Source organism: Patella vulgata, chromosome 6 (genome assembly GCF_932274485.2).
Source record: "Patella vulgata chromosome 6, xgPatVulg1.2, whole genome shotgun sequence".
NCBI lineage: Eukaryota > Metazoa > Mollusca > Gastropoda > Patellidae > Patella > Patella vulgata.
Genome location: NC_065884.2, coordinates 74,017,162 through 74,044,770, shown reverse-complemented (window position 1 = coordinate 74,044,770; position 27,609 = coordinate 74,017,162). Strand labels below are relative to the sequence as shown.

The 27,609-nt window shown below is 38.3% G+C and overlaps 2 protein-coding genes across 2 annotated transcripts; one reads left to right on the top strand and one right to left on the bottom strand.

Annotated features, from left to right (window-relative positions):
- The first annotated feature begins 8,597 nt into the window (after positions 1–8,597).
- On the top strand, positions 8,598–12,542 carry LOC126825360 (toll-like receptor 4). Its single transcript, XM_050554962.2, has 2 exons — positions 8,598–8,735; positions 9,987–12,542. The coding sequence occupies exon 2, from the start codon at positions 10,011–10,013 to the stop codon at positions 12,540–12,542; it is 2,532 nt and encodes an 843-aa protein (XP_050410919.1). The 5' UTR covers positions 8,598–8,735; positions 9,987–10,010.
- Positions 12,543–16,961: 4,419 nt separating this feature from the next.
- LOC126825366 (fibrinogen-like protein 1) lies at positions 16,962–19,138 on the bottom strand. Its single transcript, XM_050554968.2, has 3 exons — positions 19,130–19,138; positions 18,409–18,524; positions 16,962–17,796 (listed from the first exon to the last, which is right to left on the bottom strand). Exons 2-3 carry the CDS (start codon positions 18,497–18,499, stop codon positions 17,105–17,107), a joined length of 783 nt encoding a protein of 260 aa, XP_050410925.1. The 5' UTR covers positions 18,500–18,524; positions 19,130–19,138; the 3' UTR covers positions 16,962–17,104.
- Positions 19,139–27,609: the final 8,471 nt, after the last annotated feature.

Here is a 27,609-nt window from a genome sequence, read left to right as displayed (position 1 = left end):
ATAAGTTTTCTCCTACCAAGACTACTCTGGGTTTGTTTTCGCAATATTCTAGCTTACAGTATGACTGTTCTCTTTCTCCAATTGATAATCTAGAGAGGATTACAAAACTAGCTTCACAGTTGGATTATAATGCTTCTCAAATCCGAGATAAGTTTATATCAGTTCTACCTAATAATTGTAAGCAGTCAGTCATCATGGTCAGTTCTGATGACACACCAGTAGAGATCCTTGCTGCTAAGGCCCAGCGATACTTTGATGTCAGTTCCAGTGTTCCCTCTTCAACAGTGAAAGAAGTATCCTTCAGTATGTCTGAATTACAGGATGAGGTCTCAAATTTAACATTGGATTTGAGTACTCCTTCCCCATACACCGATAGTTCTGTCAGGAAGGTCCAGTCAGACCGTCGACTACATAGATCCCCATCAACAGACAGAAACGTTTCTCAATCTAGGTTTCATCGCTCTCAATCACCACATAATTCTCGTTCATTTTATAGGACTCAATCACCTCTTAGGGATCAATCTACTTTCCGCAATAGATCACCGTATCCTTATAATTCTCGTTCATCATATAGAACACAATTTCCTTCTAAGCATCGGTCTGAAACTCAATCTCCTCATCCATCCAGACCACGTGTCATATTTTGTGATTATTGTCTTTATCCTGGCCATACTTGGCAGTTTTGTTACGTTCGTCAAGAGCATCTTTCTCATCGACAGTTGTCACAGAACGAGCCTACCCATCCAAATGGTCCTACCATATCTCGTCAGGATTTTTGAATTCGGGAACATTTGATAATCATGCTCCACAAATGTTCCCCAATTCCAATTTTGTAACAAAAGCCATTTCTGCAAATGCGGACCAAGACGTTATTGTTCAGTTAAATCGTTCTAACTTTTGTAAAGGTGTTTTACCTGATAAGAAATCAGTTATTATTTTGTTTGACAGTGGTGCATCCAAGTCTTTAGTATCACAGTCTGTTATTAACTCATCTTCATATCTGTCAAGTCTTTCTGTACATACGTTGGAAAATAGTTTAAATTTTCGTATGGGTAATGGTCAAATATTGACTTGCTTTTCGTTCATGATGGTTAAAATTTTTATACAAGGCTCTTGTTTTAATGTTAAAGTTCATATTGCCCCACATTTGGTTGGTATTGATTTAATCTTTGGTCAAGAAACCCTGTCAGAGTTAAAAGGGTCTTTACAATTTGATACAAATCAATTTCATTGCAAGTCTAAGGAAGTATCATTTACTCCGACCCACAGTGTTTATATTCGCCCTGGCCATACACGTTATGTAACCTTATATGGTAACGTGCCATCTATATACCGGAATCGTGAAGTTCTTCTTAAGAAAGTGTCAAAGGCACCATCTTCCTCGTTTATATTAGCAACATTGCAACGCAATAAAACCATCGTACCTATATCTAATCCCGGTAAGAAGACTCTTCATCTTAGACCTTCTCAACATTTATTTTATTTTAACACTGACAATCTCTTTTTATGTGATTCATCAGATTTTGTGCACCATTCACAACAAATTTCTCATCATTCTCAGAGTACTCTTTCACCTCATAAACCTGAGTTAGAGATTCTTAAGCAGACTATCAATTTGTCTGACGGTTGTATCTTGTCGCCTACTCAGAGAGAGGAGTTTCTGGAGCTTCTAACTAAACATAAGGATGCCTTTAGTTTGTACGGCGAGATAGGTCACTGTCCAAATTTAGAAGTAGATATAGAAGTCACTGATTCGCGTCCATTTTATATTCGTCCATATCACACAAATGAAAGCAATAAACAAGTTATTGATGCAGAACTTGACAAATTAGTCAAGCAAGGTATTATAGCCGAGGGTCATCAATCTTATACCTCTCCGATATTGGTATTGCCCAAGAAAGGCAGCACTGAGAAACGCGTTGTCGTCGATTTTCGTCATTTAAACAACCGCATTAAAAGGTATAATCATCCCTTCCCTTTACTGGCTTCAACATTACAGCGGATAGGTAATGCCTCTCCCAAAGTTCTCAGTTGTTTGGATTTAAAATCTGCCTTTTTCTCTTTGCCCCTTGCCCCTAATGCCCAACAATATACTGGAATCTCATCATATCATGGCGGTCGACATTTCTATTTTAAAAGGCTAACCCAGGGCCTAAGTGTCTCGCCTGCCATTTTCCAGACAAAAATGGATAAAATCCTATCTGCAGTTCCTGACAGCCGCCATTACTGCATTGCACACCATGATGATATTATTATCTTTAGTAAAGATGCCCAGGATCATAGTAAGCATCTTCAGTCAGTCTTCAAAGCCCTGATAGATAATGGTTTAAAGATTTCCCCTGGTAAATGCTCATTCTTCAGGCGTGAGGTCGTCTATATGGGCCACGTCATAAAGGTAAATGATGATGGACTTGTAATTCTGAAGGCTTTAGCAGATCGTTGTCAGTCTATTCAGCATCTCATCCGTCCTAAGTCCAGTAAAGAGGTACGTCGATTCATAGGAGCTGTAAACTACGTATCCAATTTTCTTCCTAGATTACAAGAAGTAATGCAACCTCTCCATAGCATTTCATCAAAAAAGTCCAAGTTTGCATGGTCCAATGTACATGAAGAGGCCTTTCAGAAAGTTAAATCTCTGTTAACTACACCACCAGTCTTGTATCTTCCAACGGCAACAGGTCATCTTACTCTCTATAGCGATACAAGCCGTTCTGCAACTGGCTCATATTTGACACAAGTCATTCATGGCAAGGAAAGGATCTTAGGTTATTACTCAAAGAAATTACCTCCAGCATGTGCCAATTACAGTGTCACTGAACTAGAAATGTTTGGTTTGCTAATAAACATCACCCATTTTCAGTACCTTCTCCAAGGAGTAGAATTCACTGCTGTCGTGGATCATTCTGCCATTGTACACATTCTCAGTTCTAAGAAAGAACCTTGTACTCAACGCCTTAAGAGGATTATCATCAAGCTTTCGCAATATTCCTTCCAAACATGTTATAAAAAAGGTACAGAGATGGTATTAGCTGATTTTTTGTCCAGGAGCTCCACTGATACTCATGATTGTGAAATTGATCAAGTGGTCCCCACAGCCTTTGCCTTTTCAGACTTTGCTTTTCCCATTCTCTCGCCAGTTAATCGACCTGTTACTCGTCGATATGCAAAGGAACAACAAATACCTATCCCAGATCTGTTTCCCAAATCTAAAGCTTCCTCAACTGTTTGCATACCATCTTCAGTATCTCAAGAAGATATACCTCCAACCACTCCTACGTCTGATTTCAACCCAGATTCAGAATCATTTGATAACCAGTCTCAGGCACAGATCCCACATAAGAATGTTTCCAACCAGGTTATCAACCCCGCTAAACCATCAAAGCCCCCTTCTTCGACTAACGTGCCCACTCACCAAAATACAACCTATTTGGGTAAACACAGACCAGTAGTATCCACAACAGAAACTCGTCCCGAGGAGCGTCTTGTTGACAAACCTGAGGATGGAATCGATGATTCAATTCCGATAGACTTGTGTATTCCTCCCAAACCCCTACTTCACAATTGTGAAAAGGTTGTTTCTTCTCATTTTCCAAAGCAAGCTGAACTGACCAAACTCTATAATGTTATTAAGCGTAAGATAATCAGAGATTACAACTTACCTTTTGATCAGAATAAACTTCGCTTAGAACAGGAAACATCTCCTTATTTCAAACAAGTTTATGACTATCTGGCACATGATATCTTGCCTAGCAATCGTAAAGCTGCTAAACGTTTAAAACTACAGTCAGGGGAGTATATTTTAGCAGAACAGCTTTTATTTCGCCTCCTGGTACATGATGATGATCGCTTTACTCTTCAGTTAGCCGTTCCGGAATCAATGTGTAATGGCTTAATCCATCAGTATCATGATAGCCAGTTATGCAATCATCAAGGTGTTGTTCGTACCTATTTAACCCTACGGAAGTTATTCTATTTTCCAAACATGTTTCAGCGAATTACACAGTATGTCAATACATGTTCAACCTGCCAACAATTCAAGCCCAAAACTGATACAGCCAGAGTTTTTCATCCTCGAATCCCTGAGGAATATAATGTTTTCAGCAAATTAAGGATTGATTTTAAGTCTATGCCCACATCAGTTTCTGGTTTCAAACACCTTCTTGTTGTATGCGATGAGATAACACGTTTTGTTATTTGTGTTCCTACAAAGTCTGTCGATGCAGAAACAGTTTGCGAAGCTTTAATTCAGAAGGTTGTTTGCCTATTTGGTCCTCCATCAGTTATCATATCTGATGCTGCTTCAAGTTTCACTGGAAAACTAGTGTCTTCACTCTGCACAGCCCTTGGTATTAGTCAGAAAGTGATTAGTGTTGCCAATCATGGTAGCCTTCTAGTCGAACGACACATCAGGTCAATTTCAGACTTCTTAAAGGTCAACTTAAATCAATATGGAACCGATTGGGTCAGATACGTGTCTACGTGCTGCTATGCATACAACTCCTTTTCTTCATCACGATTAGGTAGTCTTTGTCCTTACGAATTAGTGTTTGGTCGTAAACCGAAATATCTTACTCATCTCAATTGGCAATTTGATGGCATTTGTCGCTCCTATTCGGATTATATTTCCCAATTGAAGGACAGATTTGATCATATGTCGAAGACCATAATGGATCTCCAGAAACGTCAGCAGGAATCACAAAACATAAGTGTTGCTCATAATCTGAGTAAGAATCCTGTTTACGGATTGGGTCAGCTGGTTTATGTTCTCAAGCCTTCGTCTTCCAGCTTAACCTCAAATTCACGAAAAATCAAGGCCGATTGGTGTGGTCCTTTGGTTGTCCATCAGGTACTCGATCGAACCCATTACGTTCTTGCCACATTGGATGGCAGGGTGCTTCCGGATGTCTATTCTATTAATAGACTAAAGCCATGTTTTGTACGGTCGCCTAATTTTCAAACTAAAATTACCCATATTGATCAACTGCAAAAGGAGCTGGGTAATGTTCCAGCCAATAATGCTCATACCCTTACTGAAATTAATCCTTTATGTTTAATTACTGATGAGAATGATATTGTACTACATTCATTCAATGAGACTGTAATCCCTTATAATAGGATCACAAAACCAGTTAATTTACACCAGTATGTACATAATAGTGGTGATAACCATCATCTTGCTACTGTTGGGACATTGTCTAATTATCAGTTCACCAAACAATGTCACGTTTTACAAAATGTTTCTAATGTGTCTACCATGGAGTTAAAGAAAGCACGGTTCAAGTGTGGTTCCCTACAAGTTTTAGTTACCATACCGCATACAGAGGCAAGCCATAAGTCTTCTTGGGTCCCTGTAAATTCTTGCCCTACATTATTTGCCATTGTCAATAACCTTGTTCATGATAATAAGCTCCAAGTTACAGGTAGCATTAGTAAATATCGATTGATTAACATGTAATACTGTTATTGTAGTGTTCATTCAGAAACCCAGCTGTATATCAACCTAAACACTGTAGATATCTACAACATGTGTTTTAGTACACTAATGGGGTTCGGAGCATTGTGAATGTTCACTTTAATAGCTTCCATATCGTATATGTAAAAATATTGTTTGAGTTATAATATGTACCATAGTTTTAGTTTTGCTTTTCTTAAAATCATAGTTCACAGTTTGTCCAACCAGTTGTACTTTGACTTCAAAAACTGCGTTTTTGATTTCAGTCGGGGGGATGTTGTATAGCCATATATTAGTTCTAAGCATGTATTATTGTGGTCTGTATCCTGCTACTAAGGATACATGATTTATCTCCCTTACATATTGCCTGTTGTAAGACTTGATAACTTGTATGTTTTTGGGAGTGAGCTCCCCTGGTAGGAGGTGAATAAACATGTGCCTATGAAAGAAGTCTTTTGTTTCTATGAATGTCTTCCAATGAAAATATCTGAATACGTGTGGGTTTGACCATTCACAACATTATATTCGTTATACATTTTTAAAATAATAAAGTTTACAATATCCGCCATTATACTACCACTTTTTCATAACTGCATTTGAAATCTATTGAAATTGAATTTTCTATAAAAATCTACTAGTTTAGTATGACTATAGTGGTGCTTTTAACTGGACATAACTTGCGTGAGAAGTTAGAAATTCGTGATTTTTGGCAGTTGCAGGTATTCCATAATTTAAGTGTAAATTTAAGTTTTTCACATAGCCAAGGAAATGTAACATACAGCCTTTGAATACTGATTTAAGGTAACACAGTTAGTTAAGTGGAAAAATTAAGTATTTTTACTCAACTTTCAGAAAACCTTTGTATATGGGTCCAGAACTCACGTCAAACCCGCTTATTCGGTATCAAAGCAGTGTTTTGACGTCAAAATAACGGCAGTGTGGCGACATGACGTCACGGCGTCACACCATAACATGCTGGCGTGGTGATAATTTTATTTTCCGATTCGTTGATATCACTGTTGTATCTAATGATAATACATTTATTGCTCTAAAACGAGCCGTTTCCAAGATATGGAGGCCAGAAAGTCCAATTGGCGGCCATCTTGGATTTATGCTAATTATGAAAAACGCTACAGGGTTTCAGCTGACAATTTTGAGTTGGGAGTCCTTTAGACATCCCTTTACTAGATTCTAGTAAAAGAAATTCTTTTGCAATTTGTTCTCGGTAGTTTTTTTTATTTCTCTCCGTCTAGAGGTTTCAGCGGGGCATTTGACTGGGAGGGGCAGATAAATATGGCCAAAAAGACTTAAGTTTGCCTCATAAGTAATATGATCAGAATTATTTCTAAAATGTTGCCATACAATGTATGAATATAAAAAATATAAATCTGACCGGAAAAAGTGGGGTTATGCCCTTTTCTGACTGCCTTAAAAAGTGCTGACGGGGTCAAAATTTGCCTCATCTATATATCTATATATATATTTGTGACTGTCGTTTGTCTGTCTGTTCGGGGTTGGCGGCTACACTAGGTCTGCCCCGAGTCTGAAATTTGGGGTATAGGGGTAGCTCGGACCGGGGAGTAACATAGGCTAGGTGGCGTTAGTCTATCACTTCCGGTTTCGGAGTTATGACCCCCGAGCGAAGCGGGGTATCCTGCTAGTAAGTAATATAGTTGAAATTGGTGCCAAATGTTAGTTATGTACCAGCCGGTTCTAGAAATATCAAATCTGATAGGTTTCGGTGGGGCATATCCCTAATCTGACCACTTAAAATCTGCCCGATCTGCCACGCCCACAACACGATCAGAAATAGTTTTGAAATGTTGTGGTGCTATATCTGAATCTTAAAATGTAAAATCTGACCGGAAAAAATGGGGCCACGCCCGTCTGACTGCTCTAAAAAATGTGGATGGTTGCCCAAATAGACCAACAAATGTAATGGATTTAACATGATTGAAGTCATTGTGGGACGAATTACTGACCTGAATCAATCCATATATAGCCATTTATATTCTCGAGGACATTACATAGACTAGTGAAATAAGAACAGCTGTATTAATTGGGTAATGGCATTAAATGAATCCTTTTCTGGTACGCTGACCCGTTGTGTATTTGCTGTTAAACGCTCAATTATGTATAGCTGCAGCAGAAGTCGATTGGGTTTGTAATAATAGTAATTACTGTTAGGCATTAAGTAAACACCAGCGGATTGAGATCACTTGTATCAAATAGCAGATTTGATTAACTATTGTCGAACTTTGGCATAATGACGTAATAGCATGTCATATTGGTCACAGCGTTCCACACTTGCAAGCTAAAGATGACACCGGGTTTGTTAAAATAGCATCTCATTCTAAAGGAATAATGAAAAAGAGAGACAGAGACAGACAGACAGAGCGAGAGAGGTAACGTCCACTCAACAAAAAGTAGGTCATATCGGGACTACCATATGATCCAATTTCATTTTAATAATTGGCTTGTGCATAGGGGTCTGTAATAGTGGGGGGGGGGGGGCCTACTCCTTGTCACATTCAAGCGGCGAAAGGAATCTGAAAAATGGCAAAATGCATTCTAATCGATTTTGAAAGTCTTATAGACGGACACTACCCCCTTGACTATAGTGCCCAGGCCCAGGGCTCGAATCCCGAAGTGAGTCGAGAACATTCTAAGAGATTTTACAAGTCCGGTTCTCACTTACAACAGTTGGAGCCTACAGGGCTGACAAGAAAAGTCTAACAGTTTTACACACTTGCATGCAGGTAAAATAATATTTATAAACTGAAGAGGGCCTGGTAGACATAAACGTCACTGTACCCCCCCCCCCCCTCCCTTGCAATACACATGTAACCAGAGAACAGATGGAGTTGACAAGACTTTCCGTATTTCAACAATGGACAATGGATATTAAAAACTGCTATATCACAACCATGTCTTTCTTTATGAATGTAAAATTGTTTAATCATTTTCAATACAATTCTAAATAATATACAGGAAGTCGTCGTGTCATCTGTAATGAGTAGTATATATATATATATATATATGGTAAAGTGTGCATTTCCGTCAAACGTAATTATCTCGTTCGTATACATCATTTTATATCGTTTCTTAAAATTTTTAAATATGTTTTTCTGCCGAAGATGTTATTTATTCACATGGTATGGAACATTTATAATGAAGTTGCAAGGTGGTCTATATTTCTAGACATTAGCGTCTATGTAATAGAACAATGACAGTGGTTTCAATTTCCAGTTAAAAAATATAGAATTTACTTTCAACAGAACAGGTGAGTCAAATACTAGTTTATCAACAGTTGCTTTTATAGCTATAGAAACAATAGACAAATTGGCGCAGGCAAAAATAATAAACAAACGTTTTCTAGGTATTTGATGTCGATTTTTACATCCCATGAGAAAACAAATAAAGCAATGATTTTATAACCTATACAAAATATAAACAAATGTTTTATGGCATGTCAGCTCCAACCGGGCTATATTGCGCCAAACATATGGTGATTATTTCGAGACAGGAAAATATAAACAATATGAAGTGTGGTCAATGTGGACGGAAAAATTCCATTTAGTTTATTTGGTGGAATCTGGTAAAAGTGTCAAAATGCTCAATGGGATCCCCAATGCATATATAAATCTCTCTGAGTAGGTCAAAGATCACATTGGTCGCCAAGCCCAATCTACCTTAAATGCAAATCTCAGTACAAGCACAAAATGGGTATCAAACTGTTCATTTGGATGCCCTAGGGCAATTTGAATCCTTCTGAGCGGACAATTTCGAGAATTACCCCGCGTCTGAATAGGCCACCATTGATCGGCCACGCCCAAACCACTTTATATGCATATGTCAGTACATGCCTTCAGTACAAGCACTCAATTAATATCAAACTGTTCCTTTGGACCGCTTGGGCAACTTCAATTATTCTCAATTTCAATAAAGGCAATTAACCTGTTTCTGCGTAGCTCAAAAGTAATCATTAGTCGACAACGCCCAATCCACCTTCAGTACAAGTATAAAATGGGTATCTAGCGGTTCCCTGTACCATCCTTGGGCAATATAAATCATTCTGAGTCACCAATGTTGGGAATTAACCCACTTCTGGGTAGGTCAAAAGTCACTTGATGCCCAATTCACTTTCAAACTTTGATTTGGATCCCCCGGGGGCAACACCAATCCTTCTGATTAGTCAATTATAGGGCTTAGCCCACTTCTCAAAAGGTGAAAGATCACCATTTGTTGGCCACGCCAAATCCATCTTAAATGCATACCTCGGTACATGCTTCAGTACAACATTGGTATCAAACGGTTCCTTGGCCCCCTGGAGGCCGAGATCAACCTGGCACACTAAATCCTTGACAAGAATTACCGAAATATTGTGTTGGTGAAACATTAATTTAAACCCCAAATCATTCCATTAATTAGATTGAGAATGTGGATCATCACTATTCTATTCTGTTTACAGGGGAGGACTTTGTCATTCAATGCAGATTAATAACCAAAGCCACTCTCATTACTCTGATTTAAGGTACATATACACAGACAAGGAAATATGGTTTATCACATACTTGGAATAATACTGGGTTCATCCTTCACCTTACCAACAGTAGGAGCCAACAAAAAATGTCTTGAAACAGTGGACGCACAATACGGTGGACTTCACGCCAACTGTTCCCACATTAAAACTTCAAGAGTTCCAGAAGATCTTCCCGACAACACCACAACCCTAGATCTAACCTTTAACAACATTAAAACTCTGTATAATAATGATTTCAAATATCTGACTCAACTACGTTATCTTGATCTCAGCTTTAATCCTATTGATACTTTACAAGAATTCTCATTTCATGGACTTGATTCATTATTAGTTTTAGAATTCAATGGACACAATTTGAATTATACAGACATCTCTATGCCTTTGGAAGTGTTCTCCCCACTCCAATCCTTGACGAATTTAAGCCTCAGGTCTGATATTTCACGTTTTCCAAACCGTCAATTTATTATACCAGATCGAGTCCTAGGATCCCTAACAAAACTAACACATTTAAATATCGACATGAGTTCCGATTTTCATTCTGGATTTTCTAATCTAACCGAGCTTAAGGAACTCATCGTTGGTGGAACCTGGAAACACGGGCAATGGTTAAATTGTGAACTGTCCTTATTAACAAACACATCATTTAAGGCTTTTTCTAATATCCCTGTTCAGCTACTTCAGCTAAATAGCTGCATAATTAAAAGTTTCGAGGAAGACTTTCTTCTGCCATTTCCCAACTTGAAAACATTGTTGCTCAATAATATAACTATGAAGAATGGTAATTTTTCTCGCTTGATTCAAGCTCTTCGTGTGTTTGAATATAAGAATATGACTGAGATCAGTATTAATCGAATTATAACATTTTTACCCTACATCGGATTTAATAGAAGATTAGATCTACAATCACTGTCCAAGATATGCTTGGAGAAACTTGACTTGAGTCAAAACCTGATTAACCTTATAGATCTTGATGTTTTGTTTACCCCACCCTATCCACCCTTGACCAGATGTATAAGACGATATAATTTTTCAGCTAATCGCATCACAGGAACAATAAGTTTGCATCGTGCCCCCTTTCTCTTTTTCGCCACGTCTATGCTGGAAGACGCAGACTTATCAGATCAAATGAAATTCTCTTTCAACAAATATATAATCCGGGCAACACCATCTGATGCACATCGTAATTTTCCAGAACCAATACCAATCTATATCTCCAGCAAATTGAGACGTTTAAACATGGCTGGATTACCACATGAAATTGGAGAATTGAAGGTTAATGTTGTGTTTTTTTTGGCGAATAATTTAAAATATTTGAATATGTCTTATTGTGGACTGTACAATATGAAACGTAAAGTATTTGGACTTGGTAATTTGGAAATTTTGGATGTAAGTGGAAATTCCTTAAGCATCATAAATGTGGAATTTCTTGATGAGTTTCCAAATCTTAAGACATTGCATGTGAGTAACGCTCTGTTGGATAACGATTTCCTTGCTAAGAATGGTCGCAGATTCTTTGGTTCTCTGAAAAAGTTGGAAAATCTGGATCTGTCTAGAAACGGTCTTGTGTATTTACCTAACGGTTTATTTAACTCAATGGTTACATTGAAAGTACTTAATTTAGCCAATAATAACCTTATAACTATACCAGACGTAACCCAGTTGGTTAAGCTGAACGCTTTGTATCTTACCGATAATGAAATAACTACCTTAAACCATCAAACTAGAGACATGTTAGAGAAAACTAGCGAAAACAACAAGAAGTTACAGTTATATCTTTGGGGGAACACATTTATTTGTACCTGTGAGGCGATTCCATTTTTGTTATGGTTAGAAGAAACTCGTGTTAATTTAGATCGCATCAGTTATTCTTGTGTAGAATCATCAGGAATACCCACCTCGACTAAAGCCGTTTATAACCAATGGACATCCTTCAACCGAAAATGTGTTTCGTCCTCTTGGCTGAATATAGCTATTGGGGAATTCGCCATCGTTGTTCTTACTCTCATAGTAGCCTTTGTTTTCACCAAAAACAAAATGAAACTGAAATTACTGCTTTTAAGGATGATTGGAAAAAATATTTACCCAAAGAAAAGAGATGATTTTGTGTATGACGCATTTATAATATACACGGACTCTATCTCCGGTTGGGTTTGTAATGAACTGAGAAATGAACTGGAAACAAATCGTGGAATCAAGCTGAACCTTCGTGATAGAGATCACCTACCTGGTGGTTCCCGAGCCGATGACCTGTTGGAAGCTATACGTGACAGTTGGAAGATTGTTTTAATCTTAACCGAAGATTTTTTGAGAAGTGATCTAGCCTATTTTGCTATGTGTAACTGTTTATCATCAATAACACTGACAACACCCCAGAGATTAATCGTTTTAATCGATCATCAGATAAATCTAACGGCTAATCTTGATTTTCTTCTTGAAGCTGTCACCGAGGACAACATTCTATATGTTGATCTGCAGCATCCGTTAAGTATTGCTTTCTGGGACAAAATATCCAATGTCATTAAATCAAAGGAAGATATAAACGTATAGCGTAATATCGGATTGAAATAAAAACATTTTAAATAGCATATTTATGATCATTAGTTGTATTTTTCACACAATATCTAAATTTTCACGGCGTAAACAGCGCTAAAATATTCTCACATTTCTTTCAAATCAGGTAATCGAGTGGCTTGGGTTCAATCGGATTAAAAAAAAATCATGAAAAGATTTACCCAACACTTTTAGGTGTTTACATCGTCCACAAAGGATGCTGAATATAGGTGTTTACATCGTCCACGAAGGATGCTGAATATAACGAAATGTTCAACTGACTAGATTTACCCAACAAATAGGTGTTTACATCGTCCACGAAGGATGCTGAATATAGCGAAATGTTCAACTGACTAGATTTACCCAACACTTTTAGGTGTTTACATCGTCCACAAAGGATGCTGAATGTTGCGAAATGTTCAATTCACCAAATCGTTTTAAATCTTGAACTGACAAAACATTTTGGTTCGGTATTTCTTTTAGAGATTCGTGTTTCAAAATAGTGTAGTTTTCAAGGTACATGTATATAAATCCCTCACATGATGTTCAGCCCGATTTCCGATTGTTTTAGCACATACGGCGTACATGATACACTTGATCGAGTTTTCTGAGTGGTCTTTTCCACAAGTACTCGCCAATCCATCGACTCATCATTGTAAGGAATTATATATTAAATACTTCTAGTTGTTCGGATGGTACGAAAAATCCCGTGTAATCTTTGGCATGCACGTAAAAGAACCCTTGACATATGGAATGTTTAAGCATGGTTTTCCATTGTCAGACGTGGAGGGATGCTGGAAACGACAGCGTCTAGTGTACTAGTTGGCATGGACGTAAAAGAACCGTTGACAGTTGGAATTCGAAACACGAGGTCCTATAGCGCCGTTGACCTGAAAAAATTCCCCTCACAGCTTACTGTATGTCGTATACCTGTCTTCGTTATCCCGGTTGGTACAGAAACGTAGAACGTTAAACCCCGTTTCATTTCATTCATTATATAATAGCGGTTAAGGGCACAGTATACATTATCTGAGACGCGCATTACACACTTTCAAACCAAATTGTTTGCATCCGGTACATATGCTATACTTAAAAATACCCACTTCATAACGGGACGCTGCCAATCATTCAACTACAAGGCAATATTTATTTTGAATGAACTCGGGCATGTTGGTTTTCGTGAAATTTGTAATCTATTAATTATAAATATCAAACGATCTATCCATAACGCGTATAATAGTTGTTTGTCTTTTGTGTATAGTCATTACGTCATCGTCTATTTTTAGACTCCTCAAATGGAAAGTTTCAGATAATCATATTTGTTTCTCTGTAACATTTCTTAAATGATATTAAAGTTGCGCTGAGCTAAATAGTATAGTCATTTTCCTTATTTAAATTTAAACAAGGCGGGAGCTGAATGTGTTCTTTAGATATCAATGTAGATGATTAACTAAACTCAGGTTAGGTACCGTCTTGACCTCGATGTTCATGGATAGAAAATAGGTTGACGTTCGCGTTCTAAGATGTGAAATGATGAAGTCATTAAATCAACAGATAATAATGAAATCTTTAATCCGGGCTTATGTCGAATTGTGCAACTGGATTCAACTGACTGGAACTTGTTGCTTTGAGCCCTTAGAGGGGCGCAGGTCGACTCATTTTATTTCAATACTGAAGTCAGCTGAAGCCAGTATGTAGGTATGTAATTGCGGGACTACCACACGATAGAATTTTATTTCAATCATTCGCTTGCGTGTAGGTAGACAACCATACTCCTCGTCAAGTACAAGAATGGGATGGAAACCAGGCCACTTTACGTGGGGTTGAGATGACCAAGTGGTCTAGAGTGTTGCGCTTCGAGCTCCCTGTCACCTCTGACTTCTGGTCGTGGGTTCGAACTCTGGTGTAAGCGTCTGTGGCTTAAGGATATGGAGCCTTCTGAACCTCGTGGGTTTACTCCCGGTACTCCGCTTTCCTCCCACAGGAAGTCCCCTGCCTGCGCATACGTTAAGCATAATAAAATAAGACAGCTTGTCTGCGATATCACCATCGATGGAAATGGAAGATAAACACTAACGGAATGCAGTTCCTAATATCGGTCTAGAAGATATGTTCCATACGACTTTAAGTTTCTATTGTGTGGTTTTTATAGATTAAAATACTAACTGTAATCTTTATAAACTCCCAATACGCATGATAAATGGTATCAGATGTTCTATTAAGGGTAAACATCGCCTCCATTGTCTCTTTTAATAGCTAAACTGATTCAATTTCATTCAGTTGTTACTGAACATCAGTATACGTCACATATTTACACCCAAGTTGCGTTACGCGACTATAACCTAGTCCGGGTTGAACTTAGGAGTTTTCTCAAAGAGAAGAAGCCGTCCTCTCCATACACCCCCAATCGAACTTGCAACCCCAGTCATGAAATTCATACATCGCCACCGAATTAGACAAATAAGATTCCCCACGAAGTATATATAAGATCTGGAGACACCATGGGAATGAACAAGCCAGGCGTCCCAGATATACAATCATACAGCACACCACATATGTACAATCCAGTCAATATCTGAATCATCCGATGGTCTAGAGAGAGTTGATTATTGGCTTGCCATGTGAATAAATATCTAAATAATATTAATATAACATTTTAAGCCAGGAAAAATACCTGACAGTTTCAGATTTATCTCTTGTATAATGCATCTTTAAAAATACCTGGTAGTTACAGATTTATCTCTTGTATAATGCATCTTTAAATGTTAAATAATCTAATACATCCTAAAACAAAAACTAGATTTTTCTAGATTCGTTACAGAGCCGAACCATTATCTAACTTGAATAAATTTCGATATTAGGATACAAGCAATAAAATATGACCTACTGATAAGAGATCGCGCAGTGGACGATTGCGGCTGGCCCCTTATACGTTTCTGTTTATTTTTTGAAATGTCCGCGTGGGCTTATATTGTGTGTCTTGTCCGTGGGTTTGTCTTGTGTAAATGTTTATGACTCCTAATACTAGAATTGTCATATTCGGCACCCCTTAAAACCTATAAAATAACATTAATAAACACATAACTGGTGAAACTGACAAATGCGTCATTTTAGTGACATATTGTCGGATCGACCTTATACTAAGATTTTCGTTTTCGGCACCCCTGAAAAGCTGTAGAAAGAAATATTTAACCACAAAATAACAAATAATATTATCTTGTTTTGGAACATATCGACATCTTTGAATGTCTTTTTCTCAAAACTTCCTTTTCTGCCTTGGGCACCTTCATACGGATATAGCTCAGTCAATATTTGCTCGATTCAAACAAGCCTTGATTCATGAACAATGTTAAAATAGCAATAACTTGTGACACATTTTGCATTATGTATTAACCATTATAGCAATTATAGTAATTAATCTGTCTGAATCCATAACTGGTTACATAGCATTATATTACTATATCCAATCAACATGAGGCAATGGTCTCTTCCACGAGTACGTGGTTACTAATTTGTGGGATGTCGTGCAAGGGACATAGTATGCTTATTATGTCGTGGGGGGGGGGGGGCAATACTTTCTCTGGAAATACTAATTATCTAATAATTCAACAGTCCTTTGAACGTTTTATATCTGAAGCTCGCGTGACATATTATTGATTTGACGTAAAGCGTATAAAAAATAAGTGAAAGGCATCATTCTTCCCGGACCAGTTTTCGCATTACCTCTGTAAAACAGATTGAGCAAAGACCTTCAAAAACGAGGGCTTACTTTCTTCTACTAATACAATCTCAACTCACGGCATAACTGCGACCAAGTGTCGGTACTAAAACCCACCACGGCCGTGGGAATATGCTAATGATAATTTATAAATGAAACGAAAAAGAGTATAATAATATACTCATACACCCGATTAGATTTTATTACATACTTCGAGAAGGTATTTGTTGGGTAATAAAACCTTCTAGTAGTTTATCGAGGGCTGGCCGTCCTTACCGCACGGTACAAATATTATCACATAAAAGAGCAGTTGACATTTGGAGTTCGAAGAAAAGTATGCGTAAACGCCACTGTCCCAGCAAAATCCCCCTCTCGCATTGCACAATTAAACAGTTAATAGTAGGAACAGCCCTACATGCCCTACACGCAAAACAAAATCTACAAGATAAACCTGCGGACAAGACAGAACATAGACATTGCAAGAAATAAACAAATATCAAATCAAGTGAATATCAAATTCTAGTAATCCCCAAGATCTCACGCCGGACAAAACGTTGACCGTTGACCCCCTCCCCATCCCACACACTCACACGCACACCCCGGGCTTTGTTCACATCCTTGTTGTGTGTGTGTGCTCTGTTGCCCCGACTATGTCGTGACAGGACGTGTTTAAGATAAATAAAATAAATCACCTGCAATTATATAATGACATGAATTTATACATAAGAAACTCTTCTGTGAACAGAAATCATTTTCATATACTTTAGCATTTTAGTAAACACAAGAAAGTTATCTACGAATAAATGTCGGTATATTCGTTCAGAAATACAAACTGTTAAAATCAGTCATATCCACCGATGAGGCCTTCTGCTTCCGCCATTAAGGCTACCCTCGGTTTGATCTTCATCTCCACGCGCTTCATCGAATACGCGAGGTTCTGTTTCCATTCGAACCACGTGATGCCAGTAATAACGCCATCTGGTGTGATATTCTGTTCTCCGTTGGGGTGAAATATTCCATTAAGGGACGCGTAACTGCAGGCATTAAACCACCAACCGGACCGATCTTTATGGGAGCAACTAGCGTACCATTTGTCGTGATCGCGATCCATGGTACTGAAGAACATATTATTGTGATAGGCGAGGGAATCTCCGGCCGTCCCCGAGAATCCATTGACCGTCAGCTTGTATTTATTCTCTTCACTCGCCACTTTAAAATAATCATACTGTGCCCATGCGTGCTGATCCTCCCAGTCCAGGAGGTCAATCCGTAGCGTGTAATTCGTGTTGCGTAACATGTAATATATATTCTCATTACCCAACCAAAACTCGGAATTCACGTTTCCGAATCCAAAAGCGTAATCGTCCCATCCTCGCGTAAAGTTCACTGATCCGTCAAAACGTCGCTGAATGACGGTCCATCCACCACCCTGCATTTCCATGTCGCACCAAACATTAACAACGTATCCACTGGGAAGTTTAAGAGGATAAACTCCACTAAGATTGAGACCACTCATTTTCAGTTCGTAACAATCTGAAACAAACAAATGACATCAAATAAAAAACCAATGAAGTCTGTCATACACTATGCAGTGGGATAATGAAGTCTGTCATACACTATGCAGTGGGATAATGAAGTCTGTCATATACTATACAGGGGATAATGAAGTCTATCATACGCTATGCCGTGGGTTGCCTACTCTTCCTCTGTATCCTAATGTCAAGGGGTTCTTTTACGTGCACTCCACCAACGAGTATACAGATGGACCTCGTTTTGTTTCGTATTTTCCGTAAGACTAGACACTTTTATAACTGTCGTTGTCGACACTGGAATCGAACTCGGGACCTCTTTGTTAGTACGCCGGCGCCATATTCATTGAGCTGAGTTTGCTTCTCACCAACGAAGTATAAACTAGGTCTTTGTTAATCCTAATATTTCTATACGGATTTCGACGATTTTAAATAACTTTTAGGAACATTTCCCATTATTACGAACTTAGCACCGTCGAGGCATCAGTTGCGATCCAATCAGTCTGAAATTGTTTGTGTGTCCTATTGACAGGAAGAACCCTATTGATTTGTAAATCAACCCCATCTTTTACAATACATATGATTTTAAGGTTGATTAATAAAAGGTAAAACTTACTTCTTGCCACTGTTATATCTTTAAGAGCTGGGAATCCTCTCGCTCTGTTGGCACTCGGCATATCTTTAACACGATGAAATCCAGCTTGCATTTTAATATCAAGTCGAGACAACTTCCTAAATAACAAGACAATTCAAACACATAATTTATATAAATTCAACATTCTGTGTAAATAAGGTATTAGAAAGAAGGGGGACTACAATGGCTCGGTGTAAATAAGGTATATAAACAAGAAGAGGGACCACGGTGGATCGGCGAATATGGTGCTGGATCACTAACTATGCTGGATGTCTCGGGTTCCAACTTGGTGTTTCTCGGGGGTTTCCAGTGTTAGTGGTGAATGGCACGAAATAAGGTCTAGTCGTTCTTATAGGACAAAAACAAAACGTGATGGGAGGAGGATTGTGCCCTAAAAGTGTCACACTAGGATTCTAACCCAGGGATTTGATTGGTCGAGTGGTCTATTGATTGCCATTTAGATCATAAGGTCTATCATTGAATCACGTGATGAGGCCTGGATCCCATGCTTGTAACTGACAGGGGCTGGGCTCGTGTGCCCAATCTTGTGGGTTTTGTCCGGGTCTTCCGGTTTCCTCCAACTGCTGAATTATTGAATGAAAATTAAAATGAACCATGTGTTAGTCCCAAAATTGCCTCTTTTATCGAGTGGACGTTAACCCCATTTGCCAAGCTTGTTATTTAATGGAATAGAATTACGTACGTTAGAATACTGTTCCCTGTCTTTTTATTGAATGGAATAGAATTACGTAGGTTTATTGAATAGAATAGAATTACGTACGTTAGAATACTGTTAAATTGTCGGTCTCTTGTTAATTTTTCGTTCTGCATGTCGAGTTGTAAGCGTTCTAGGACCATACACTGATGTTCATTCTGAAGTCCCGTTGGTAGATTACGATATGCTGATGATTGACAGATGTTGTCAGGTGTCTGACAGTTGCTAGGATATAGACACGTCACCACCAACAATATGGTGGCCGAGTACAACCCAATCATCGTCTGAAATATACAAAACGTATTAATAAATTTCAAATCAAAATGTGAAATTGCATATTCTTATTATTTATAATATTTATAAATTAAAACAATAGGTTTACAGACAACGTAGCAAAGTCGTCTATGTGGTCCAGTCCTCAAAGGCATTTACAAGAAGATAAAAACTGACCAAGGGCAACAAGTCACTAAGTATTTACAAGAGATAATCAAAACTTGATAGGTTTCAAGTTCTTCATGGTGCTAATTATTACTATGTAAAAGATCCCTTGGCAGTTGGAATTTGAGAAAGAGTTGGGCGTAGCGCCGCTGTCTGGGCAAAATTTCCCTCATAGCACACTGTATGGCGTATGCCGTCTTCATTATCCCGGTTGGAGTAGAACGATAGGACGTTAAACCCCATTTCATTTTCATTTCACCAAACTTGTACTGATAGATAATAACTTTAGTTGTTCCTGTTATCGGAAACCCTTGTGCTATGAGAAAAAGTTAGTCCTACTTTTATATGGCTACTAGAGCGTTCACAAGTAATTATGGACGACTGACCGACGGACAGGGGTAACGACGATATTCGACTACATAAAAACTAAATAAATAAATAAATAAATTTTATTTTAATAATAAATTGAACACTATTGTATAAATTACAGGTTTTATGGAGTGAATCCCGTTTTATTAAATATTTGATTGGGTGGAAATTCTATTTGATATGGACGAATAATACTTCTTTTGAATATTCAACTTTTAAAATATTGTAACCTTGCCTATCACGGTAAATCGTGTAACAAATTGGTTGATTTTCGTTCCACCTGAACGACTAGACACTGTCCCTATCCGGGGCTCCACTGACAAGGGAATGCACGGAGAGCTCTCTAGACCAACATGCATAGAGACATAGGCGTAGGAGCTGGGGGGGGGGGGGGGCACACAGTTGTATAAAAAAATATTGTGTTTTTGAATGTGTCCAATTTAACAGCAAATTTATTATCATTATGTAACATACTAAGAACCTAACTACATTTTTTGGGCACCAAACACCACCGCCCCCCCCCCCCCAAGTCAAAAATTTCCCCGTACGCCGATGCATAGAGATATCGAACCGTGAGACCGCCTGGACAGTAAACCTTCACCTTACTATGGATAGTGAACACACCTTATTAACTGGGCCACAGCGACTGACAGTTATATCAGTAATTATCCGACAAGTTGGTTGTTGTTTATTACAGATTTAACATCCAATACATTAAATATGATATTACGGACAGATTGATTTAATTTAATTATTTACACGTAATGGGTTGAAAATTGGTAAAAAACAAAATAAAAACGTCCGTGTATATCAAAAGTCACCTTAAGATTGGTAAAAAAACACAAAATAAAAAGTTCTTGTATATCAAAAAGTCAATTTAAAACACACTTATAAAATCGCTGTCGTGAGAGGCGAGGGCGGGTCATCTTCTCCCTTTGTCATAATAAAAAAACAGGTTAAAACAGGAAGTCCAGCTGGTTGTTTTATATAATAACAATTTACTTTATACTAATAATAAACTGGTTGTTTTAATTAACAACAATTTACTTTATAATAATAATAAGTTGGTTGTTTTATATAATAACAATTTACTTTATACTAATAATAAACTGGTTGTTTTAATGAACAACAATTTACTTTATAATAATAATAAACTGGTTATTTTAATTAATAACAATTTACTTTATAATAATAATAAGCGACAAACTTATAAAACTACATCCCTACCTTTTAATTAAATATTATCCCAAAATAATGATTTCTTTGTTCTTTAGAAATCCGACATGTCTCTCTCTGTCTGTGGTGTCGATGTTTGTACAAAGAAAGACAGCAACTTGAGTTCTTGTAGAGAGAATTAGATTCAGATAAAGAACATATGTTCACACAAATAAATTCTATAATACGATCGTTTCCACATGTCCTGTGTTTTTCCGCTGTTAACTTCCGTCAAGTTGACCTCTCCAGTTCGTGAACTTTTCTCTGTAACAGTGGAACCGGGGAACTGAACACATTGTGTGTCACGACTTGAACCTAGTTCCGTATCGAGGATGGAATATATATTACATTTCTTCTTGTCACTTGTCACATGTGGGACATCGGGTTTCCCATTTAAAGCTACGGTTTGACGGATATTTTACAACAATACATGAGATTTATTTTCGGTGTATTTTTGTTACTAAAACCAAATGTTGTTTAATCTATTGTATCTAGACAGATGGACACCGTAGTCATTCGGGTAGGACGCAAAAAGAGGTCCCTTGTATACATGGTCGTGCACGTAAAAGATCCCTTGGCAGTTGAAAGTCATATAGGAGTAGACACTGCATGGTGTATGCCTGTGTCAATTAGCCCAGTAGGAACTTTTCTCTTTTAAGACGGGGAAATCCGACATGAATATTCCTAGGAACTAACATCGGTATCAAACCCGGTACATCTTAGAACATTTAATATTATGTCTGTCATTAACTTGAGTGACAAGGAGAAGGTTTGCTATTCTAATCTCGTGGGTTTCCCCCGGGTCACCATATTTTCTCTCACATCTTAAGACATTTACTTGTGAGCTAACCGCGTGGGTTTCCTCCGGGTCGCCTAGTTTCCCTCACAGCTTTAGACACTTCTCGTGAGCTACAAAACAAATAAACTCTCTCTATCGCTCCCCCTCTATCTCTCTCCCTCCCTCTCTTTAGCAGGCAAGAACCGTCAAGTCCTACGGATGGGATAAAAAAAAACGAGGCCTCGTGTTCACGTTAGTGTGCACCTAAAAGAATCCTTGACAGTTGGAATTCAAAATACGAGTAGGCAGTAGTGCTGCTGATCGGGAAACATTTCCCTCATTGTACCCTGTATAACGTACGCCGGTCTTCGATAGCGTAGTCGGTGTAGAGCCGTTAGACCCGACTTTATTTGATTTCAATTATCCGAGCTATGAAACACTTCATCCCCTGCTACTTTAAATGTCATCAATATGACGTAGTGCACGTTATAAATGGTATGAAAACAAATAGTGTACCGAATGATTCGGGCTTGTAGCATGTAAAATATAAACATACCTTTTCTTGTATTCATAGTGAAATAATGTTATCAATTATATGTCGCTAATACAAACAGTTCTCGTCTTTGTGTTTTGTATTCCTAACAGACATTTCACTGCTGTCCGGATGTCTTCAAGCCACATTTCGTCACCGCTGTGTTTATAAAACGAAGGAATTGAGTTCAATGTCCAACTAAAACAAATCTTCTGTCATATTGAGAATGCCATATTTGTTTTTGGTCACGTGTGTAATGGTGTGATATACGCAATGGATAGCCGAATGAAATGAAATGAAATGGGGTTTAACGTCCTACTGTTCTGCTCCTATACTGGGCTAATGAAGACGGGCATACGCCATACAGTGTGCTATGAGGGAAATTTTGCCCGGGCAGCGGCACTATCACCTACATGTACTCTTATATCGAATTCCAACTGCCAAGGGATCTTTTACGTGCATTCCAATATATACACGGGACCTCGGTTTTTCGTCTCATCCGAAGGACTAGACAGCTGTCCTTGTCAGGCCCTCCGTTCTGCACCACTGACATGGGGAAACCACGTCGGAAGATAGCCGAATGACTTAAAATATTCAAAAATAAATCTATGAACTCTTCAGTTGAATCAAGTGTATCTAAAATCGATGCCCCCTCCCTCTTCCGTCCCTTTATGATCGACACCCCTCCTCCAAACTCCGTCCCTGCATGGTTGACGCCCCCGTCCCTCCCGCCTCCGTTCCTGCATGATCGTCCCCCCCTTTCCTCCTCCTCCCCTTTTTGATCGACACCCCCTTCCCTCCGCCCCTTTATAATCGTTACCCCCTCGCTCCTTTATAATCGATGCCCCCTCTCTTCCCCGTCCCTTTGTGATCAATGAGCCACCCTCGTCCGTCGTTTTATAATCTGCCCCCCTCCCCTTTTCATCCGAAAGTACAAGGAATAGACAGCCGAGAGCCTACTCTAATTTTATTAAAACACTTCTCTATTTTCTCTATCTTCTATCCACGGAGGGCCGGACAAGGACAGCTGTCTTGTCCGTCGGATGAGATGAAAAACCGAGGTCCCGTGTATACATTGGAATGCACGTAAAACATCTCTTGGCAGTTGGAATTCGATATAAGAGTAGGCGATAGTGCCGCTGCCCAGGCAAAATTTCCCTCATAGCACACTGTATGGCGTATGCCCGTCTTCATTAGCCCAGTATAAGAGCAAAACAGTACGTAGGATGTTAAACCACATTTCATTTCATTTTTTATCCTCTACAATTGTTTCACGTCGGTGGTCTATTAAACTTTATATTCAACTGACGACAAGTTTTAATAGACGGGAAGGGAAGTTTTTATAATTTAAATTTTACAAATGTCGACTTTAAAACAATTCAAATTAACACGTGGTGTGTTATATAATCTGTATTATCTACACGTGGTGTGTAAAACACGATTCAAGTAATGGCAGCATGTGGAAACTATCATTCTTTTGTTCCTCTCGGATATCGCCGTCAGCCATTTATATGTTGAAATGAGGGGGATATTTGAGTTTATATGATATATTTTCTATAAAACACACAATTTCCTTATCCCACGTTTAAAATAACGGGTTTTTTGGCATCGTCTTTATTTTTAAAGAATATTCAAGGGATGTTTTTTTAATGAATTTACTAGGATAAAGGCACTCTCACGCATTTCTCATTCAACAAAGATGTTAACTAGCATAATGGGTAAAGGCACTCTCACACATTTTTATTGATTCTTATACAACAAGGGTGATTACTAGCATAATGGGTAAAGGAACTCCCACACATTTTAATTACTTCTCACACAACAAGGGTGTTTGCTAGAATGACGGGTAAAGGCACTCTCACACATTTTGTCGATTCTCACACATCATAATTGTTTATCACATATGATGTGGAGTTTACTAGCATAATAAGTGGCACATTCTATGATAAAGGCACTTTTCCACTTCAAGTGTTATATACATGTACTATGATCAAGGTATGAGAGAGAGAGAGAGAGAGAGGGGGGGAGAGGGGGGAAGGGGGGAATTTCCCCTTCTACTGGTTTTACTAGGTTAAGTGCAATGAAACTATTGTATTGAAATTTTCATTATTGGTCGACGATCGGCCTACAGACCCACCCACTTGGTCTATAGGACATATAGTACCATCAACCTACAGACCCACCCACTTGGACTATAGAACATATAGTACCATCAACCTACGGACTCACCCACTTGGACTATAGAACATATAGTACCACGCACTTGGCCTACAGACCCACCCACTTGGACTATAGAACATATAGTACCACGCACTTGGCCTACAGACCCATCACTCGGCCTATAGAACATATAGTACCATCAACCATTAGAATGTTGGTACTTTTTGAATTGCCACCTCCGCTCCTCACACCCACGGTCCAATTCAAACATATTTACATCTTCGCTTGACCTGACAGTAGATCTATAGAGAATGAGATTAGCGCTAGACCTGGCAGTATGGTTGACAAATTGTTATAATAAACGATGTTTTATATTGTAGGGAAAGGGCGAGCAGACGACATATTGGTTAGAAGGCCGAACAGATAAATCAACACAGTTACGTAAATCCTTCCGCCATGAACACAAATTCTGGTCTAGAAAACGGTTAGTAAACCGGTCCCTGCACGCTAGATCGTAGTTTGGATAGTTCCGTGGAAAGATTGGTCCAGTCATATCCATCATTGGCAGATGCTAATTCTCGATTGTCAAGTATTAGGATAATAAACGAAGTCTCGGACATTGTCTAGTCCACTTAAAATCTAAGCCATCCGGTGACCTCTTGTAATATTATCAAATGTTGATATGATAATTGATATATTATTTGAAGCCAGAATACTCCGCGGTATAAGCATAGCTCTGGTATACTGAATGTTTAAATAAACTGTTGTTATTTTATAGGTATGTAGATAGCGGATACAACTGTTATGATCATCTTCTATCTAGTGATGGTAGCAGTGATAGTGTCGTGTCCGTCACCAGTAAAACTGACTCTAAACGAGAAGGTCGACATTCGAGACGTGGTAGTCAAGATAAATGATGGAAGTAAATAGTGTAATATATTTAACCAGTGAGACGTTGGTGAATCGAAATATGGCAGTCAAGATACACACGGTGCCTATTCTACACAAGATTCCAGATACACAAGGTGTCGATAGTGTTGAGACAATATAGTTCAGTACATTTCATTAGGATAAGCGGGAGTTGGGGGTGGGTTGGGGCAAAGTCCAGCTTAACCGAAGCGGGGCCCTGGGCCTGACTAGAATCGCGGGACCCCTGACGCTACGAAAAGATTATTTCATATCCTTCTGAATGGGTTTTGACCAATCAAAGAGAAGGTTGGGGTATTGCAGACTCACGCAGTCTCCGCCCATGGCGCCGCTAGATGCCTAGAGCAATCACCGAATGGAACTTCACATAGAAGGCTGACTGATAGCCCAGTATCCGCCCTCGCGCCGCTAGATCGATTACCGTGAATCTTTCATCTGGAATTTGATTTTTTTCCTCTTTAGACCATGAACCGTAGGGCCCCGTAAACAGCCTGGCCCCTCAGGTCCATGCCTAAGCTGGGCTTTAGGTAGGGGCGAATGGTTAACGCCTGTGTCAAGTGACGTGGTTTCGATTACCGGTTGTAAGAGGCAAGGAATAGGATCCTTCGATTTCCTCCAACTGCTAGAGATCCCAAGGAGCTAGCTAATTATTGAAATAAAATTAAACCATGTGTTAGTCACGAAATGACCTAGTTGGTCTAAATTGGACGAGGAAGGTTTGAATTGACATTTTCTGGCAGGTTTTGGTAAATATTCATAATTTATTTAGAGGTGGAAGGATAACAGAGTTAACAGGTTGTTTACGGTGATATGTACGGCAAATAGTTACATGTTTTTAGTATGCTAATTCAAGTTTGTGTATCTCAAATGGTTGGTGGTCAGTCCCATACAAATTTCGGTGCAAGGACATGACCATTTCTTTCTCTGTCTGTACTGAAAAAGATTCAGCCCAAAGAAAATTTGCGGAAAAGTTGAAGCTGGGCAAAGAGATTGAATTAACATTGTAACTTTAGTCTTGTTTATTAAAAGTACAATTTTAACTATTTATCTGAGTTTTCGACGTCATGTGTTGAAATAAGCCACAACGGCCAGAATACTTCGGCATATGTTACGAAATTATTTAACGAATTAAAATAAAAATGACTATTTGACCGAGTTTCATCACATCTCACTCAATTAAAATAAAGATAATTTTGTCAAGAAATAAAATGCAAACCAAAATCTGTTGGTTAGAACATAGGACAAGGAACACAGCGGTTATCGTTGTTCAAGAATCCATTTCACATTGTTCACTTGGAAACCCGAGTCAAGTGATTGTGTTACATTCTGAAGTTTGTGATTCGATAAGAAAAGAAATCTGTTAGAATAAAGCACATATAACTTTTATACACCGTGTCTGTTGTTTGATCAAATGAATGAAATACTGTTTAAACTAACCAGACCTGGTTCTGTAAATGAATGAAATACTGTTAAAACTAACCAGACCTTGTTCTGTGAATGAATAATATACTGTTAAAACTAATTACACCTGGTTCTGTAAAGAACAGTGGAGATTTGTGACTGGTACCCGGATAAATTCACTTGATTTGATAAATATGTTTTTCATTTATTATTTAAATTGTATGTGTATATTGTGTGTGTTGTCCACGTGTTTGTCATGAGTGTATTTTGTTTATGTGTGGTGCGGTCCTCCTGTCCTATCAATAGACTAGTATTGTTGTTATTCAGCTTGTACATGTCATCTGTATTAAGATACACTGTATATAAGAAATATTATATCAGGTTGTTATTCACCTATTCTTTTGTTGTTGGTGAGTGAAGCTATAAATATATAACATACAGGTAGCCTATAGAAATATGTTTATAATATATATCTAACATATTCAAACTCAATCAACCGTTAACGAGAAACCAACAGTCCTATTCGGTATTAATTGATGAAACTATAATATATACACCTGTACAGGTAACATACAGGTAGTCTATAGAAATATGTTTATAATATATATCTAACATATTCAAACTCAATCAACCGTTAACGAGAAACCA

What these genes read in the sequence shown, in the direction of transcription:
- LOC126825360 (XM_050554962.2), top strand. Translation starts at nt 10,011, where the DNA reads ATGGTTTATCACATACTTGGAATAATACTGGGTTCATCCTTCACCTTA.
- LOC126825366 (XM_050554968.2), bottom strand. Translation starts at nt 18,499, where the DNA reads ATGCAAGCTGGATTTCATCGTGTTAAAGATATGCCGAGTGCCAACAGA. An exon ending in AGATATAACAGTGGCAAGAA is followed by an intron (nt 17,797 to 18,408) that starts GTAAGTTTTACC and finishes TGTTTGTTTCAG; the next exon opens with ATTGTTACGAACTGAAAATG.